We start from the raw sequence: 18,481 nt of genomic DNA, 5'->3' as shown, positions 1-18,481 counted from the left end.
TTAAAGACTGCATGGATGAACTACACCAATTGTTCATCCCAGTTTGGCAAAAGAATAAATCAGGGAAGGTAGTGCATCCGTGGATAACAAGGGAAATCGAGGATAGTATCAAAACAAAAGATGAAGCATACAAATTAGCCAGAAAAAGCAGTCTACCAGAGGACTGTGAGAAATTCAGAGTCCTGCAGAGGAGGACAAAAGGCTTAATTATGAAAGGGAAAATGGATTATGAAAGAAAACTGTCAGGGAACATAAAAACTGACTGCAAAAGTTTTTATAGATATGTGAAGAGAAAAATATTAGTTAAAACAAATGTAGGTCCCTTGCAGTCAGAAACAGGTGAATTGATCATGGGGAACAAGGACATGGCAGACCAATTGAATAACTACTTTGGTTCTGTCTTCACTAAGGAAGACTTAAATAATCTGCCGGAAATAGCAGGGGACCGGGGGTCAAATGAGATGAAGGAACTGAGTGAAATGCAGGTTAGCCGGGAAGTGATGTTAGTTAAATTGAATGGATTAAAGGCCGATAAATCCCCAAGGCCAGATAGGCTGCATCCCAGAGTACTTAAGGAAGTAGCTCCGCAGAAATAGTGGATGCATTAGTGATAATTTTTCAAAATTCTTTAGATTCTGGAGTAGTCTCCCAGTGAGGATTGGAGGTGAACCGTAGCTAATGTAACCCCGCACTTTTTAAAACAAGCAGGAGGGCAGAGAAATACCATTACAGGGAATTACAGACTGGTGTACCAGTTTGCTGCATCTAACGGCCATTGGTAGGATTGGGGGGTCCCTGCACTGAAACTGCTAGAGTCAGTTATGATAATTTTTCAAAACTCTTTAGATTCTGGAGTAGTTCCTGAGGATTGGAGGGTAGCAGCACATTTGGAACGTGGTGAAATCATTGGACAAATTCAGCATGGATTTATGAAAGGTAAATCATGTCTGACGAATCCTATTGAATCTTTCGAGGATGTAACTAGTAGAGTGGATAAGGGAGAACAAGTGGATGTGTTATATCTGGACTTTCAAAAGGCTTTCGACAAGGTCCCACATAAGAGATTAGTATACAAACTTAAAGCACACGGTATTGGGGGTTCAGTATTGATGTGGATAGAGAACTGGCTGGCAGACAGGAAGCAAAGAGTAGGAGTAAACGGGTCCTTTTCAGAATGGCAGGCTGTGACTAGTGGGGTACCGCAAGGCTCAGTGCTGGGACCCCAGCTATTTACAATATATATTAATGATTTGGACGAGGGAATTGAATGCAACATCTCCAAGTTTGCGGATGACACGAAGCTGGGGGGCAGTGTTAGCTGTGAGGAGGATGCTAGGAGGCTGCAAGGTGACTTGGATAGGCTGGGTGAGTGGGCAAATTCATGGCAGATGCAGTATAATGTGGATAAATGTGAGGTTATCCACTTTAGTGGCAAAAACAGGAAAGTAGACTATTATCTGAATGGTGGCCGATTAGGAAAAGGGGAGATGCAACGAGACCTGGGTGTCGTGGTACACCAGTCATTGAAAGTGCAGGTGCAGCAGGCAGTGAAGAAAGCAAATGGTATGTTAGCATTCATAGTAAAAAGGATTTGAGTATAGGAGCAGGGAGGTTCTACTGCAGTTGTACAGGGTCTTGGTGAGACCACACCTGGAGTATTGCGTACAGTTTTGCTCTCCTAATCTGAGGAAGGACATTCTTGCCATAGAGGGAGTACAGAGAAGGTTCACCAGACTGATTCCTGGGATGTCAGGACTTTCATACGAAGAAAGACTGGATAGACTTGGCTTGTACTCGCTAGAATTTAGAAGATTGAGGGGAGATCTTATAGAAACTTACAAAATTCTTAAGGGGTTGGACAGGCTAGATGCAGGAAGATTGTTCCCGATGTTTGGGAAGTCCAGAACAAGGGGTCACAGTATAAGGATAAAGGGGAAATATTTTAGCACCGAGATGAGAAAAACATTTTTCACACAGAGAGTGGTGAATCTCTGGAATTCTCAGCCACAGAATGTAGTTGAGGCCAGTTCATTGGCTATATTTAAGGGAGTTAGATGTGGCCCTTGTGGCTAAAGGGATCATGCGGTATGGAAAGAAGGCAGGTACAGGATACTGAGTTGGATGATCAGCCATGATCATATTGAATGGCGGTGCAGGCTCGAAGGGCCAAATGGCCTACTCCTGCACCTATTTGCTATGTTTCTATGTATCTATCACTGACACTGACGATTTAACGTTCTCCTTCTCAAATTGCAGATTAAAACTAATCATATTATGATCACTACCTCCAAGCGGTTCCTTTACCTCGAGTTCTCTTATCATATCTGGTTCATTGGACAACACTAAATCCAGAAATCTCTGGTCGGCTCCATTACAAGCTGCTCTAAGAATCCATCTCGGAGGCATTCTACAAACTCTCTTTCTTGGGGTCCTGAACCAACCTGATTTTCCCAGTCTACCTACATATTGAAATCCTCCATCACCACATTGGCATTACCTTGGTTACATGCCAGTTTTAACTCCTGCAGCAACTTATAGCCTACATCCGGGCCACTATTGGGGGTCTGTAAATAACACCAATTAGTGTCTTCTTGCCTTTACAATTCCTCAACTCAATCCACAGTGACTCTACCTCGTCATTCCCTATGTCTTCTCTCGCAAGGGACTGAATTCCATCCCTCACCAGCAGAGCTACCCCCCCCCCCCCCCCCCTTCCCTGCCCACCTGCCTGTCCTTTCTATAGGATGTATAACCCTGAATATTAAGTTCCCAGGCCCAATCCTCCTGTAGCCATGTCTTAGTAATCCCCACAATGTCATCTACCAACCTCTAACTGAGCCTCAAGCTCATCTACTTACTACTTATACTTTGCGCATTCATATACATATTCCTTACGCATCTCACCTTTCTCATCGATCCCTATTACACTTGGCCATACTCTCCTATCCCTTTGTGAGCTTCATTTCCCGTTAATTCTGGGGCCATTAACCATCCCTTTACTCTCTTGTCCCTTTAACTCTGTCCTCGACTATCCCATTTGACACCTCACCCCCTTTCATTTTGAATGCTGATGTAAATTAAGATGACCAACAGTTTAGTGCCTGTTAAGGGCCTGTCCCCCTTGCGCGACTTTTTCGGCGACTGCTGGCACCCGTCATATGTCATTACAGGTCGTCGAAAATTTGAAAATCCAGCGGCAACCAGAACAAGGTACGATACTTTGTGCGACTACTCACGACCTTACAGGCTTCACCCCGCGACATGTCACCAGGGTGTCGCCTATATGGTCGTGAGTAGTATCCTCAGTCGCCCAAAGAGTCGTAGCGTCTTTCTGGTCGCCGCTGGATTTTCAACATGGTGAAAATTTTCGGTGACCTGCAACGACCTATGACGGGTGCCGGCAGTCACTGAAAAAGTCGCATAAGTGGGACAGGCCAGTAAGAATTGTGATAACACCACCAACTAATAAGTATGGGGTGGCACAGTGGCACATCTAGTAATGCTGCTGCCTCACATTCATAGAGAGCCCAGGTTCCTTCCTGACCCCGGGTGCTGGCTGTGTGAAGTTTGCATGTTTTCCCTGTGACCGCGTGCATTTCTTCCGGGTGCTCCGTTTTCCTTCCACATCCCAAATACATGTGGGTTTGTGGGCTAATTGGCCTCTACAAATAACCCCTAGTGTATATGGAATGGATGAGAAAGCGGGATAACATAGAACTTGTGTGATCGATGGTCGGCATGGACACACTGGGCCGAAGGGCCTTTTTCCATGCTGTATGTCTAAACGTTGGCACTGAAATTTGAGATTATTGAGACAAATGCATGAGTTGCTTGGCTTTTGAATTCAGCTATGAATGTTTTAAATCTTTACTCTTGGCAATCAAGATGACAAGCACTTGGACATTGCTTTTCAGTGAACTAATGCTGATATACAGCTTTCACAAATAGCACTCTCTTGGTGGGAAATGGTATGCATCTCGTGATGTGATCGACAGTGCACTGGCCCCTGCCCTTTGCTGTAAGCTATTCAAGGATATCTTTTATAATTCCATACTGCCCCAAAGTCAATGAAATAACGAGCCACTATTAAAATACACGAAAACACTCAACAAGGTTCCATTAGGAGAAATGTGAAAACCTATTTCCTCTTTCTAGGGATGTTGCTTGGTGGATTAATGTCAAAAGTTGTGTCAAGAATGTTTTATTGTCTTATGTCCCAAAACAGAACAATTATTTTTTTACAGATATGTAAACATAGTACTTATACTCTGCTAACATCATAATAGACGATAAAAAAGGTGTGCGTGTGTGCGCATGTGTGTATATAAACACAAACCATAATAGTGCAAAGACAAAAACAATGCCTCCAAGTTTAGTTTAGAGATACAGTGCGTAAACAGGCCCACCGGGTCCATACCGACCGGCGATTCCCGCACGTTAACACTATCCTACACACCAGGGACAATTTACATTTACCAAGCCAATTAACCTACCAACCTGTACGTCTTTGGAGTGTGTGAAGAAACCGAAGAACTCGGGGGAGAAAAACCCACGCAGGTCACGGGGAGAACGTACAAACTCCATACGCTCGTAGTCAGGATTGAACCCAGGAACCAGGGCGCTGTAAGGCAGCAACTCTACCACTGCGCCTCCGTGCCGCCCATCTATGTAGTTCAGGGCTTATTTGGAATGAATAGCCTGATGGTTGTAGAGAAGAAGCTGCTCTCGAACCTGGACATTACAGTTGTCAGTCTCCTTTACCTTATTAATGTCAGCTAGGGATCTTAGCTGAACTCTTCAGCTTTTCAAATATTGCTGTGGTTTATTTTTTAATATCCACCTCTGCCCAGATATAATATCTCATTGGAAAATGGCAAGTCTAGCAGTATATAGTTCTAAGGATTCTGCATGCCTTTAACTGTGTTCAGATTTTTGGAGTACACTTAATATTTTCGTAGAAACAGGACAGAAAATGCTGGAGTACTCAGTGGGCCAGGCAGCTTCTCTGGAGAGAAGGGATGGGTTATTTCGGGTTGAGACCCTTCGCAGACCTATTATAGTGTCTGTATTAAGGAATTAAGGAATCGGTCTGAAGAAGGGTCTCAACCCGATACGTCACCCGTTCCTTCTCTCCAGAGATTCTGCCTTTCCCGCTGAGTTACTCCAGCTTTTTGTGTCTACCTTGAGGAATTAAGGTTTGTGCTGGAACAAACTGCCTTACATTTATAAAAGTACTATTCCTTTTCTCCTCTGACAGGTGCATCTGGCACTGCGGTGAAAGTCACTGCAGCCAGGCTTCAGTCTCCTAAAACCCCGACCCAGATCCTGACCCAGTTTCCCAAACAGCAGCAGCAGCAGGTTTCCCAGTCTCCACAGCAGCAGTCTCAGACCTCGCCCGGTATCAAACCCACCATTCAAATCAAACAAGAGTCTGGTAAGTTGAAAACATAGCCATGATTTTATATAAACCTATATAAAACCATGAGGGGAATAGATAGGACGAATGCACAGAGCTTTCTTTGCCCAGTGTAGGGGATTTGAAAACAATTACATAGGTTTAAGATGAGAGAGGCAAGGTTTACTATGAACCCAAGGGATTTCATTCAAGAGCATGGAGGGTGTACATGGAATGTGCTGCCAGAGCAGGTAGTTGAGGAAGATACAATGCAGCATTTAAAAGACACTCGAACCGTTACGTGGATGGGAAAGGTTTAGAGGGATATAAGGGGCAAATGGCAAGAACATAGATGGGGCATCTTGGTCGGCATGGATGACTTGGCCCAAAGTGCCTGTTTCCACACTCTTGGCTCCATGACTCTAAACCCAAGGTAACTGGGAAGTAACAAATTTATGGACTTTATTGCATATATGCATCTGGAAATTGTGTGCAGTTCTCGTCACTCCTTCACAGGAAGGATGTGGAGTCTTTGGAGAGGGTGCAGAGGAGGTTTACCAGAATGCTGGCCAGTCTAGAGGGCATGAGCTATAAGGAGAGGTTGGACAAACTTGGATTGTTTTACACAATAGACAATAGGAGCAGGAGTAGGCCATTCGACCCTTCGAGCCAGCACCGCCGTTCAATGTGATCATGGCTGATCATCCCCAATCAGTTCCTGCCTTCTCCCCATATCCCCTGACTCCGCAATCTTTAAATCTAACTCTCTCTTGAAAGCACCCAGAGAATTGGCCTCCACTGCCTTCTCAGGCAGAGAATTCCACCGACTCATAACCCTCTGTGTGAAAATGTTTTTCCTTATCTCTGTTCTAAGTGGCTTAACCCTTATTCTTAAATTGTGGCCCCTGGTTCTGGATTTCCACCAACATCGGGAACATGTTTCCTGCCGCTAGCGTGTCTGTGACGCATTGGATGTTGAGGGGAGACTGGATAAAGACCTGCATACCCAATAGACATATATAGATACATTTATATAGCACAAAGTTATATAAATCACCAGGACTTGAGAAGAAATTGTAGGATCCATGGCTGATATATACTTTACCCTTAAAGGTAAAGGTGATGGAAGATAGGCTGAGGTGATGGATGACTGGCGGATAGTTCATGTTGTGCCTTTATTAGTGAGAAATCTGGTAACTATGGAACTATGGACAAGTAAGCCAAACATCTGTGGTAGGCAAGTAACCGGAGGGGGTTCTGAAGGATAAGATACGGCTAATCCGGTCGGGATGGCATGGCTTTGCGCATGGGAGACGTATCTCACAAATTAAGAGTATTTTGAAGAAGTAACCAAGAAGGTTGATGAGGCTAGGGCCGAAACATAGTCTTCAAGAAGGAAGTGCAGATGCTGGAAGATCGAAGGTACACAAAATTGCTGGAGAAACTCAGCGGGTGCAGCAGCAGCATCTATGGAGTGAAGAAAATGGGCAACGTTTCGGGTCGAAACGTCACCTATTTTCTTCGCTCCATAGATGCTGCTGCACCCGCTGAGTTTCTCCAGCAATTTTGTGTACCTCCGAAACATAGTCTTCTTGGTTTATCTACTGGGTGACTCTGACACTGAGATGAGCTGGGTGTTTCTGACTTGTGAATGCAACAAGGGGGGATACGGTGGCGTAGCAGTATAGTGGCTTGTTTCCACGCCTTACAGCGCCAACTGAGACCCGGGTTAACTCCTGACTACGGTTGCTGTCTGTGTGGATGGCTTGATTTGAGACCATGTCTTCTCCCCGTGACCTGCGTCCTGTTTTCACCTCTACCCACAAGCCTTTCCTTCCCACCCCACCCCCACACGGTAAATTACCACAAACATGTACTTAATACTTTTTTGTAGGTTAATTTTTTTTGAGCTTTAAGTAAAAAGGTAGAAGTAAGTTAAATTGTTGCCTAGTGTGTCGTGTGTGCCAGGGTTGGGAAAAGAAAGCCCCTGTTAATAAAGTGTGGGGATTGCTGGTCGGTGAAAATAGGAACAGTTCTACTCAGTGGGGACGAATGGCTTTTTTGTTTCCACCAGGTCTGATACCACTTCTCTAAAGTTACTGAACACCTAAACGTATGGTCTTAAACTGACCACGTGGACGTCTGCTTTAAAGGTGGTGCAAAAAACATATTTGATATCCACATTCTTATTGAAAAATTTAGATGGCTATTTTCCCCATTTGAGACCATGTCTTCTTCTGAGAGTGAATTGTTCTGTTAGAAGAATCCCTCCTGGTTTTGGTCTGACTTCTCGACCCAAAAGGGAGAGAAAGTTTCCTAACCTGACACTTACACAATCTATGTCACAAAAGAATATTTTGGGAATTTTCTGAATCCTCTATACCTTGCTTCAAGAGAGGAAGCTGGAACCGACCAACCAGTTTTACAAAACTATACATTTTCATTATTTCTATTTGCTTTCTCCACCTTGGGTTTCCATCACATCTTCAAATCATAATCATCAGATGATTCTGGCATGATTAGTCAGCAGAAGAAATGGTGGGGAGAAAGTAGAACAGATTTGTGCAAATTATCATCAATGCAGCAAAGCAAAGTCCCTTCAATTTAACTGCTTAACATAATTTTACTGATCACAGAGTTTTATTGAAATAAGCTTTTGAAGTGTCAAGTTGCTTGAGAGGAACTTGTTTTCCGATGGGTTGCATTACAGCTTGCCATAAAGTGAGATTTTAATTGAAACTCATATTTTAAACAGCATCATCAGCTGAGTTGTGTCTGGACTAATTGAGTAATTAACTGGAAATTTGTTTCAGTTGTAAATGGACTTGAGTGTGTCTGGATTCATTAGTATGGTGAAATAGACAATGGATTTTAAGCTGCTAGTAAATGGGGGGGGGGGGGGGGGGGGAGATATTCATCTGGATATAAGCAAAGCACACCTTTTTTGTTGTAAATTGATTGTATTTACGAACAGTAAATACATCTTAACTTTTTTTCTCTGTTGCCAACCGTGACAGCTTTTTATGTTGCCAAATGACAGTTTAGGTGGTCATTTAAGACGGTTTGCATGACACGTGCGATAATGTGCTCGGGCGAAGTGCGTAGTTACCAGTCGGAATTATGCTCAATTAAGCATTCACATATTATGTTCAACAAGGAACTGCAGATGCTGAAAAATCGACGGTAGACACAAATGCTGGAGAAACTCAGCGGGTGCAACAGCATCTATGGAGCGAAGGAAATAGGCAACGTTTCAGGCCGAAACCCATCAGTCTGAAGAAGGGTTTCGGCCCGAAATGTTGCCTATTTCCTTCGCTCCATAGATGCTGCCGCATCCGCTGAGTTTCTCCAGCACTTTTGTCTACATTCACATATTATTTCTGCTTCAAATAACTCACAAACTAAACATATTCACCAATCAAGACATGATATATATTACAATGACATGCAGCAAAATTTTAATACAATATCTCAAATCTTTTTACACATTGCAATTAATGCAATTTCTATTAGTTCTTTCCACTTCCAAACAAAAATGTGGTTGGATTATTTAGTATATGATCAACCTGTGTCAATAAATCCTGGACCATGGTAACATATATGCTTAACCATGCACACCACAGATTGATGCAAGCATGGTCTCTGTGAAAGACCGAAAATTACCATGACATGGCCTTAGCATGGGTCGTTATTGCTATTGGTACAGAAAACACTCTGGCTTCCCACATAATTTATCCATAACAAAATATACAGGTTGCAAGGAAATTTCTAAAGGCATTTTATGATAATAGCTGTTAAAACCGACTATACCCATCTGACAGGTTAAACATTACACTAACTGACAAGAGATGGCCAAAGTACATAACTGCAACAAATATTATTTTGGTAATATGTTTAAAGGTGTCAAATAATAACATTGGGAATTAAAACACATTTGATTGCATTCCGTTATCAAACATAATCAATGTTTGCTCTGAAGACCATGAAGCACAATAGGGCCAGGGAGGAGGGGGGGGGGGGTGTCAATCAATGCAGAGTGGATAGATGGGGGGGGGGGGGGGGGGGGGGGGGGGGTTGAGAAGGCAATGGGATGGGGGGTTCAGTACAGGATGAATGGGTGGTCAGTACACGATGAATGGGGGTAGACAAAAATGCTGGAGAAACTCAGCGGGTGAGGCAGCATCTATGGAGCGAAGGAATAGGCAACTTTTGGGGTCGAGACCCTTCTTCAGACTGTTCCCCCCCATTCTTCTTGAATGTGGGGATCAGTACAGGATGAATGGGGGGGGGATCAGTACAGGATGAATGGGTCAGGACTGTGTGGGGGTCAGAACAGTGTGGATCGGAGGGTCTGTGCAGGATGAATTGGGGATCACTACAGGATGAGGGGATCAGTTTAGGATGAATGGGGGATCAGTACGGGAAGAATGAGGGGATCAGTATAGGATGCATGAGGGGATCAGTACAGGATGCATGATGGGATCAGTACAGGATGCATGCGGGGATCAGTACAGGATGCATGAGGGGATCAGTACAGGATGCATGAGGGGATCAGTACAGGATGCATGCGGGGATCAGTACAGGATGCATGCGGGGATCAGTACAGGATGCATGCGGGGATCAGTACAGGATGCATGAGGGGATCAGTACAGGATGCATGAGGGGATCAGTACAGGATGCATGTGGAGATCAGTACAGTACAGGATGAATGGGGAGATCACTACAGGATGGATGGAGAGATCACTACAGGATGGATGGGAGGTTGGTGCAGGGTAAATGGAGGATGGGTCAGTACGGGATGAATGGGCGGATCAGTGCAATATGAATGGGGGGAGAAGTGCAGGATGGATGGGAAGGGGGGTCAGTACAGTATGAATTGGGGGATGTAGGATGGATGGGGGGGTGGTGGCACCAATCAATGCGAGATGGGTAGGGTGATGAATAGACTGGGGGGGGGGGGGTAGAGGGGAGGGGATCACAGGGGATGTCAGGGAGGGTGAATAGAGGAGGGAATGGGGGGCGGGAGGAGGGGGGGTACCGGGAGGGGAGGAGGGGGGCGTACGAGAGAGAGAGAGAGAGAGAGAGAGAGGGGGGGGGGAAGGGGCAGAGGAGGTGGGGAGGAAGGAAGGTCAGCGCTCCTCGGACAACATCGCTCGCAGCCTTGGCCGTGCCTGTCTAACGCCAAAGTGCCGCCGCCTCCTCGCCACCGCCTCCCCTCCTCCGCCAGCTGACAGGAAGGTGCGGGGCAGAGCAGTCGGTGCAGCTCAAGGATCCTATAGCTATAGGATCTTTGGTGGAGTAGCTTCAGACGGCGGAAGGAGGCCTCCCTCTCCCTCCCTCCCTCCTCCCGGCCTAAGCGTGTGAGAGGGGTTGTTTTAAAAGCGGCGTTAACGGATTTGCAGGCAGCGGCCGTTATCAGGGCGATAGCGGCTGCTGCTTGCAAATCCACCAATGGCGCTTTCAAAACATCCCCTCTCGCACGCCGAGGCCGGGAGAAGGGAGGGAGAGAGAGAGAGAGGGAGGCCTCCTTCCGCTGGGCGGGGTGCGGGAGGATGAGGCGGTGGAGCCGCTGTCGCGGCCACTGTTCGGGGCCCATCATTCGCTCCGACTCTTCGTCACCCCGCACCTAGTATCTTTGCCCCGTACAGCCGCCGCTGACACGAAACGTCACGTTCCTATTCTCCAGAGGTGCTGCCTGACCCGCGGAATTACTCCAGTTTTTTGGGTCTATCAGTATAAACCAGTATTTGATTGTCACACCGGGCAAAATGACTCAGTGTTTCGATTGCCCGGCGGCACTTTGGGTGGTCAATGGCACCCGGGCAACCGCTAATTTCGAGCCCTGCTGATCTGTTTGGATACAATAGACAATAGATTTTTGCATACCATGCAAAACAAAGTTATACACAATACCTCCGTCTATGTGACAATTATAAACCTTCATCTAGAATTTTTTTTAAAGCAGTTTATCTTATAATTTTGTCACATCCCATTATATTTCCCATTTGTTAATCATCGACTACAATATATTTGGAAGATGGTGATCCTATTTCTTCCGGCTGGATAATCTTTGACAGGTGAAGTTGAATCTTGCAACAAGCAAGAATTTCATTGTCCTATCTGGAACACATGACAATAAACTCTCTTGACTTGACTTCATACTGTCCACTTGTAGTGCAATTCTTTTAAAGACAAATCACTTCCAACCTCTCTCTATAATTTATTGCCATGCAATCCAGGCTATTCATTGCTGTTAAATCTCTACTGAGCAGGAGAGAGTGTTGTATTAAGTCTCTGCTCCCATGACAGACTGCCTCAATTATAAGCTTGCGTTTTTTTTTTGCCAGGTGTGAAGATAATAACGCAGCAGATGCAGCCGAGTAAAATTCTGCCAAAACCAGTCACAATGTCTAGTGCGAGCACTTCCCCCATCATGGTGGTTAGCAGCAACGGTGCCATCATGACGACCAAACTGGTTACTACTCCAACAGGTAAGTGTTAATTAAGATCGACACAAAGTGCTGGAGTATCTCAGCAAGTCGGGCAGCATCTCTGGAGAATGCGAGATGTAACGTAGCGGGTTGGGGCTCTTCTTCCGGCTGATTGTGAGGGAGTGGGGTGGGAAAGGAAACTGAAAGAGCGGAGGGGCAGAGGGCATGACAGAGTTGGTAATAAAGTGAACTTAGGTGGGGTGGTTTTTGGATAGGTAAATTGTTGGACGACGGCCAGAGATGAAAAGACCAGTGTGAGCCCAAAAGGATTGCGAATTGTGAAACTCGAGGATAGAAAAGTTACGAAATCTGAAGCTCGTGCAAGGGATATAGGTGGATGGGGGGGGAATGGTGCAACGCCAACGCCAACATGAGTTCAGGGGAAGGGGAGTAGACTTGGGGGGGGGTGAGGAAAAAGGGGGGGTCTTGGGGGAGAAAAGGGAAGGCGGTGATTTGTGGGTTAGTTAAAGTCAGAGAATGCAATGTTCATGCCATTGGGTTGTAAGCTGCCCATGAAGGTATGAGATGCTGTTCCTTCAGTTTGCTTGAGGCCCAGGACAGAATGGCCAGTGGGGAATAAATTTATATGTGAAATTTTATTGGAGCCTGTGAGATATTGTATTAAATGTATGTGCTTTCTGTTCTGTAACAGGTACCCAAACTACCTATACACGTCCTACGTTGAATCCCACCATCAGTGCCCGTATGGCAGCTTCTCCAGGATCTGCCACTTACATGAAAACAACAAGTGGGAGTATCATCACTGTGGTACCTAAATCACTCGCCACGTCACTTGGTGGAAAGATTATCAGCAGCAGCATTGTGTCTGGTTAGTTTTTCTTTTGGTTTAAAATACAGTGGGGGAAACGGGAAAGTTTTGCCAAGCGAGTCCATGTGGACCGACCATTGATCACCCATGCACACTAGTTCGATGTTATCCCACTTTCTCATCCACTAGTGGATTGGGACTTTGGGTACATTGGGAGTCATAGTTACAGGGTGTCACTGTGGAGCAGCGGTAGAGTTACTGCCTTTACAGCACCAGAGACCCGGGTTCGATCCCGACTGCGGGTACTGTCTGTGTGTATGGAGTTTGTACGTTTTCCACGTGACCAGGGGTGGAAAACCCGGGGGGGCCAGAGGGGACACATCCCTTCCATGTTTTGAGAGGTGGGGGACATCCCCCCCCCCAAGTTTTTGTGATCCGGATTTTTAAATCTGGTGAAATCTCCGCTTTCCGTGAGACAGTGGGGGAGAGAGACGTCAATCAGCAGGCAATGGTGGCGGGACATGATTCAGTGCGATGATTGGAGGAGGCAGGAGTGGGGGGGTTGGGACTGTGGATAGAGCGCGGTGATTGGAGGAGGGAGACGTCAGTCAGCAGGCAATGGGGGCGGGACATGATTCAGTGCGATGATTGGAGGAGGGAGGAGGGGGGGGGGGGGGGGGGACTGCGGATAGAGCGCGGTGATTGGAGGAGGGAGACGTGGCACAGACCTGCGCCTCATCCACAGCCAGGATCGCTCCCGGCCGGCTCTTCGGCGTTGTCCTGTCCCCTCCCGAGTACCCCTCCCCCCCAGAGAGGTCGGCAGCAAAGATCCTCTGCTACAGGATCTTTGGTCGGCAGTCATACGGGCCAGCGCAGAGAAACAGCCCTAAACCCAGCTAACTGCCTGTCCCGCCAGGTGAGCTTACAACCCATCCTGGACTTGCAGGAAATTCCCGTCAGCCCAAACAGGGCTGTAGTTAACCCGGTGAGAGAGGCACAGTTGAGCTGCATTTATCGCTGGATTGAGCCTCCGAAGCCTCGCGCGCGCGTATGTGTAAGTGTGCGCATGCGTGCGTGGTCGCCAAAATATTGTGTCCCCGTCCCCTCCATGTTTTGATAGCGAGTTCCGCTCTTGCACGTGACTGCGTGGGTTTTCTCCAGGTGCTCCAGTTTTCTCCTACATTCCAAAGATGTACAAGTTTGTAGGTTAATTTGCTTTGGTTAAAAAAATGTAAATTTGGCCCTAGTGTGTAGGATAATGTTAGTGTACGGGGATCGCTAGTCAGCACGGACTTGGTGGGCCGATGGGTCAACTTCTGCGCTGTATCTCTAAACAAAACTAAACAAGGGGCAATTGTACAGTGGTAAATTAACCTACAAACACACACATCTTCTAGGATGTGAGGGGAAACCGGAGCACCCGGAGGAAACATTCCCGATGTTGGGGAAGTCCAGAACAAGGGGTCACAGTTTAAGGATAAAGGGGAAATCTTTTAGGACTGAGATGAGAAAAACATTTTTTACACAGTGGTGAATCTGTGGAATTCTCTGCCACAGAATGTAGTTGAGGCCAGTTCATTGGCTATATTTAAGAGGGAGTTAGATGTGGCCCTTGTGGCTAAAGGGATCAGGGGGTATGGAGAGAAAGCAGGTAGAGGATACTGAGTTGGATAATCAGCCATGATCATATTGAAGGGCCGAATGGCCTACTCCTGCACCTATTTTCTATGTTTCTATGAAACCCATACGGTTACAGGGAGAATGTCAAACTCCACACTGACAGCACCTGAGGTCAGGATTGAACCCAGATCTCTGGCACTATAAAGGCAGCAGCTCTATCAGCTGTGCCACTGGGCTGCCCTATTGCTCACCGGTGCAGCTGTTAACCATGCTCAAAAGACTGGTGCAGCACTTGGCTAGAGTTTGGAATTGGCGGTGACATTTGGCTAGAGTTTGGAATTCAGAAGTGAATTGTAATAATCTTGTTGCATTGCACTTTATAAAATCTGCACATTTTTGCAGCCACATTATATTCTGAATTCTGTTTATTTTCTCTTTACACTACCTGATCCACCGTGCGATGGTTGACAAAAAAAAAATGAAACCCTTAACTTTTTAATTCAAATTTGCCTTCTCCTTGGGTCTTAAAGTGCAGGAGTGTTCTATTAATTGGGTCATTTGCCTTCTCCTTGGGTCTTAAAGTGCAGGAGTGTTCTATTCATGTGTCTTTGTAGTTGCTAATAATTTTATTTAGTTTCTTAATTTCCTGTCTTCCTTTGGAGAAGATTTGGCCTATGATAAGAGTTGTTCAACTGAATTTATGCTTAAAGAAACCTAAATATATTCAGTGACGTTCCTTATTAATGCATTGCCATTAGGGACAACAACAAAAATAACAACTATACCAATGACCTCTATGATGTCGAAGCCAAATGTTATTGTTGTGCAGAAGACTGCAGGGAAAGGAACGACCATCCAGGGTATTCCAGGAAAAAATGTAGTCACGACGTTGTTAAATGCAGGGGTGAGTATATAGCTAACTTTCAGACATTCAGTAGAAACAAGTCTAAAGAAGGGTCCCGACCCAAAACGTCACCTATCCATGTTCTCCAGAGATGCTGCCTGACCTGCTGAGTTAATCCAGCACATTTCAAACGTGCTGCCTCTCCACCGTAATTTTACTGTTAAGGTCACAAAAAACTTAAGCTTCCACAAAATTAGGAGCTAGAATCAGTAGAAAGCAAGGATGTTCATTTTGTGAAGGAAGTTACTATAATTAAAATATACAGTGCCCCCCATAATGTTTGGGATAAAGACGCATCATTTATTTATTTGCCTCTGTACTCTACAATTTGAGATTTGTAATAGAAAAAAAATCACATGTGGTTAAAGTGGACATTGTCAGATTTTAATGAAGGCCATTTTATACATGTGGAAATTACAACATAATCCCCCCATTTCAGGGGACCATAATGTTTGGGACACAGCAGCGTCATGTAAATGAAAGTAGTCATGTTTAGTAATTTGTTGCATATCCTTTGCATGGAATGCCTGCTTGAAGTCTGCGATTCATGGTCATCACCACTTGCTGGGTGTCTTCTCTGGTGATGCTCTGCCAGGCCTGTACTGCAGCCATCTCTGCCAGGCCTGTATTGCAGCCATCTTTAGCTTATGCTTGTTTTGGGGGATAGTCCCCTTCAGTTTTCTCTTCAGCATATAAAAGGCATGCTCAATTGGGTTCAGATCGGGTGATTGACTTGGCCACTCAACATCCACTGCTTTACCCTCATCAATTTCCCGAGTAACCTCTTCAAAAAATTCAAGAAGATTAGTCAAACATGACCTTCCAGGTACAAATCCATGTTGACTGTTCCTAATCAGACCCTGTTTATCCAGATGCTTATATATATTATCTCTAAGTATCCTTTCCATTAATTTGCCCACCAATGACGTCAAACTAACAGGTCTATAATTGCTAGGTTTACTCTTAGAACCCTTTTTAAACAATGGAACAGCATGCGCTGTACGCCAATCCTCCGGCACTATTCCCGTTTCTAATGACATTTGAAATATTTCTGTCATAGCCCCTGCTATTTCTACACTTCCCTCAATGTCCTAGGGAATATCCTGTCCGGACCTGGAGACTTATCCACTTTTATATTTTTCATAAGTGTCAGTACTTCCTCTTCTTTGAATCTTATAGTTCCCATAGCTACTCTACTTGTTTCACTTACCTCACATAATTCAATATCCTTCTACTTGGTGAATACCGAAGAAAAGAAATTGTTCAATATCTCCCCCATCTCTTTTGGCTTTGCAGATAGCTGTCCACTCTGACTCTCTAATGGACCAATGTTATCCCTTGTTATCCTTTTGCTATTAATATAGCTGTAGAAACCCTTTGGATTATATTGTGAATTCTTGTGTGAATGTAATTTGGACACTTAGGCTATTTAAACATGTTAATCTTTTGTTAAAAAATGGATAGATGTTTAGATCTAGTAATTGAATTTTGTAATTAGCTACAATTGGGTAACTAACTAATTACATGCTTTAATTTCAGGTCATCCAAGTAAGATTGTTTCATATTTGTTTCAGAATGCTTCAATCCATAGTAACTGAAAATTTCTTTCAGTTCTCTTAATTTTTAAGAAAGTTATGGGCTTTTGACTGTCCTCGATCACAGCTTTTGTGTTAAGTCAATGGAAAAGCAATAGGGAACAAGATGCTAATTTCCGAGTATGAAAATGGCCATAACTTTCTTTAATACTAAAGATATGAAAGTGAATTAGGTGTCAAATTAAACTTCTTTTTATGCTTTATCTGATGGGATAAATTGCAGACTTAATTTTTAAAATCTCAAAATGTTGTAACATTGCTACTACTACCATCAGCAGTTGTATCTTGCCATCACTAAATAAGTTAATCTTTGTCTCATCTGTCCACAAGACCTTTTTCCAGAACTGTGATTGCTCTTTTAAGCACTTTTAAACTGTAACCTGGCCATCCTATTGTTACGGCTAACTAGTGCTTTGCATCTTGCAGTGTAGCCTCTGTATTTCTGTTCATGAAGTCTTCTGCGGGCAGTGCTCATTGACAAATCCACACCTGACTCCAGAAGAGTGTTTCTGATCTGCCGGACAGGTATTTGGGATTTGTCTTTATTATAGAGAGAATTCTTCTGTCATCAGCTGTGGAGGTCTTCCTTGGCCTGCCAGTCCCTTTGCGATTAGTAAGCTCACCAGTGCTCTCGTTCTTCTTAATGATGTTCCAAACAGTTGATTTTAGTAAGCCTAACGTTTGGCTTATGTCTCGAACAGTTTTATTCTTGTTTCTCAGTCTCATAATGTCTTCTTTGACTTTCAATGGCACAACTTTGGTCCTCATGTTGATAAATTGCAATGAAAGATTCCAAAGGTGATGGAAAGACTGGAGGAAAGATTAGGTGCTGAGAGCTCTATTATACCTGCATTAAGGACACATTTAAACACACCTGAGCAATTACAAACTCCTGTGAAGCCATGTGTCCCATATGGGGGGGAAGTATTTATAAACACAGCTGTAATTTCTACATGGTGAAACTAATATGTATAAAAATGGCCTTTAATAAAATCTGACTTTGCACTTTAACCACATGTAACTTTTTTCTATTACAAATCTCAAATTGTGGAGTACAGAAGCAAATAAATAAATGATGGGTCTTTGTCCCAAACATTATTGATGTAGGTCTTTCAGTTCACTAAGTCCACGTCGACCACAATCACCTATATACTAGTTCTATCCTACGCACTTGGGACAATTTACAAAAGCCAATTAACCCGCAAACCCGCACGTCTTTGTAATGTGAAAGGAAACCGAAACACCCGGAGAATTTCTTTGCGGTCACAGGGAGAACATGCAAACTCCGTGCAGACACCACCGATAGTCAGGATCAAACTAGGGTCTCTGGCACTGTAAGGCCACAACCCAACCGCTGTGCCACAGTGCCAGCCCACAGGTTGGTGAATCTCCAATGCATAAATGCAATGTCACTGATTTCCCATCCTCATGTAATGAGAGCAGTGTTTTGCTTTAATTAAAAGAAAATAAAGGGAAGAATGACTTAATCGTCCCAGCCATTGCTACTTATCTTCTGTGATGGATATCAAAAGAATGGTTTGATTTAGTAGACATAAGGAACTGCAGATGCTGGTTTACAAAAAATGCCGGTGATGGGGTAGCATAGTGGATCGGGCTGCATCGTGGGATGGGCGGTGTTTTGGTTCTGGACTCTTCAGAGTGATGGGTGGGGCGTGACAAAGGAAGTTGGAGACGAGGTGGGGGCAA

General features: G+C 44.6%; 1 protein-coding gene across 10 annotated transcripts in view; it reads left to right on the top strand.

The window, feature by feature from the left end:
* emsy (EMSY transcriptional repressor, BRCA2 interacting) overlaps positions 1-18,481 on the top strand; it is a 90,187-nt gene that overhangs the window by 27,915 nt on the left and 43,791 nt on the right. For 9 of the 10 annotated variants that reach the window (XM_055637531.1, XM_055637534.1, XM_055637530.1 and 6 more), the window contains exons 9-12: positions 5,258-5,434; positions 11,743-11,886; positions 12,539-12,715; positions 15,034-15,179. In XM_055637531.1, the coding sequence (XP_055493506.1) occupies positions 5,258-5,434; positions 11,743-11,886; positions 12,539-12,715; positions 15,034-15,179 (644 nt within the window). The remainder of the gene's footprint in view (positions 1-5,257; positions 5,435-11,742; positions 11,887-12,538; positions 12,716-15,033; positions 15,180-18,481) is intronic. The other variant, XM_055637533.1, reaches the window with a different exon arrangement.

Source organism: Leucoraja erinacea, chromosome 6 (assembly GCF_028641065.1).
Source record: "Leucoraja erinacea ecotype New England chromosome 6, Leri_hhj_1, whole genome shotgun sequence".
Lineage (NCBI taxonomy): Eukaryota > Metazoa > Chordata > Chondrichthyes > Rajiformes > Rajidae > Leucoraja > Leucoraja erinaceus.
This window is presented reverse-complemented; position numbering and strand designations above follow the sequence as displayed.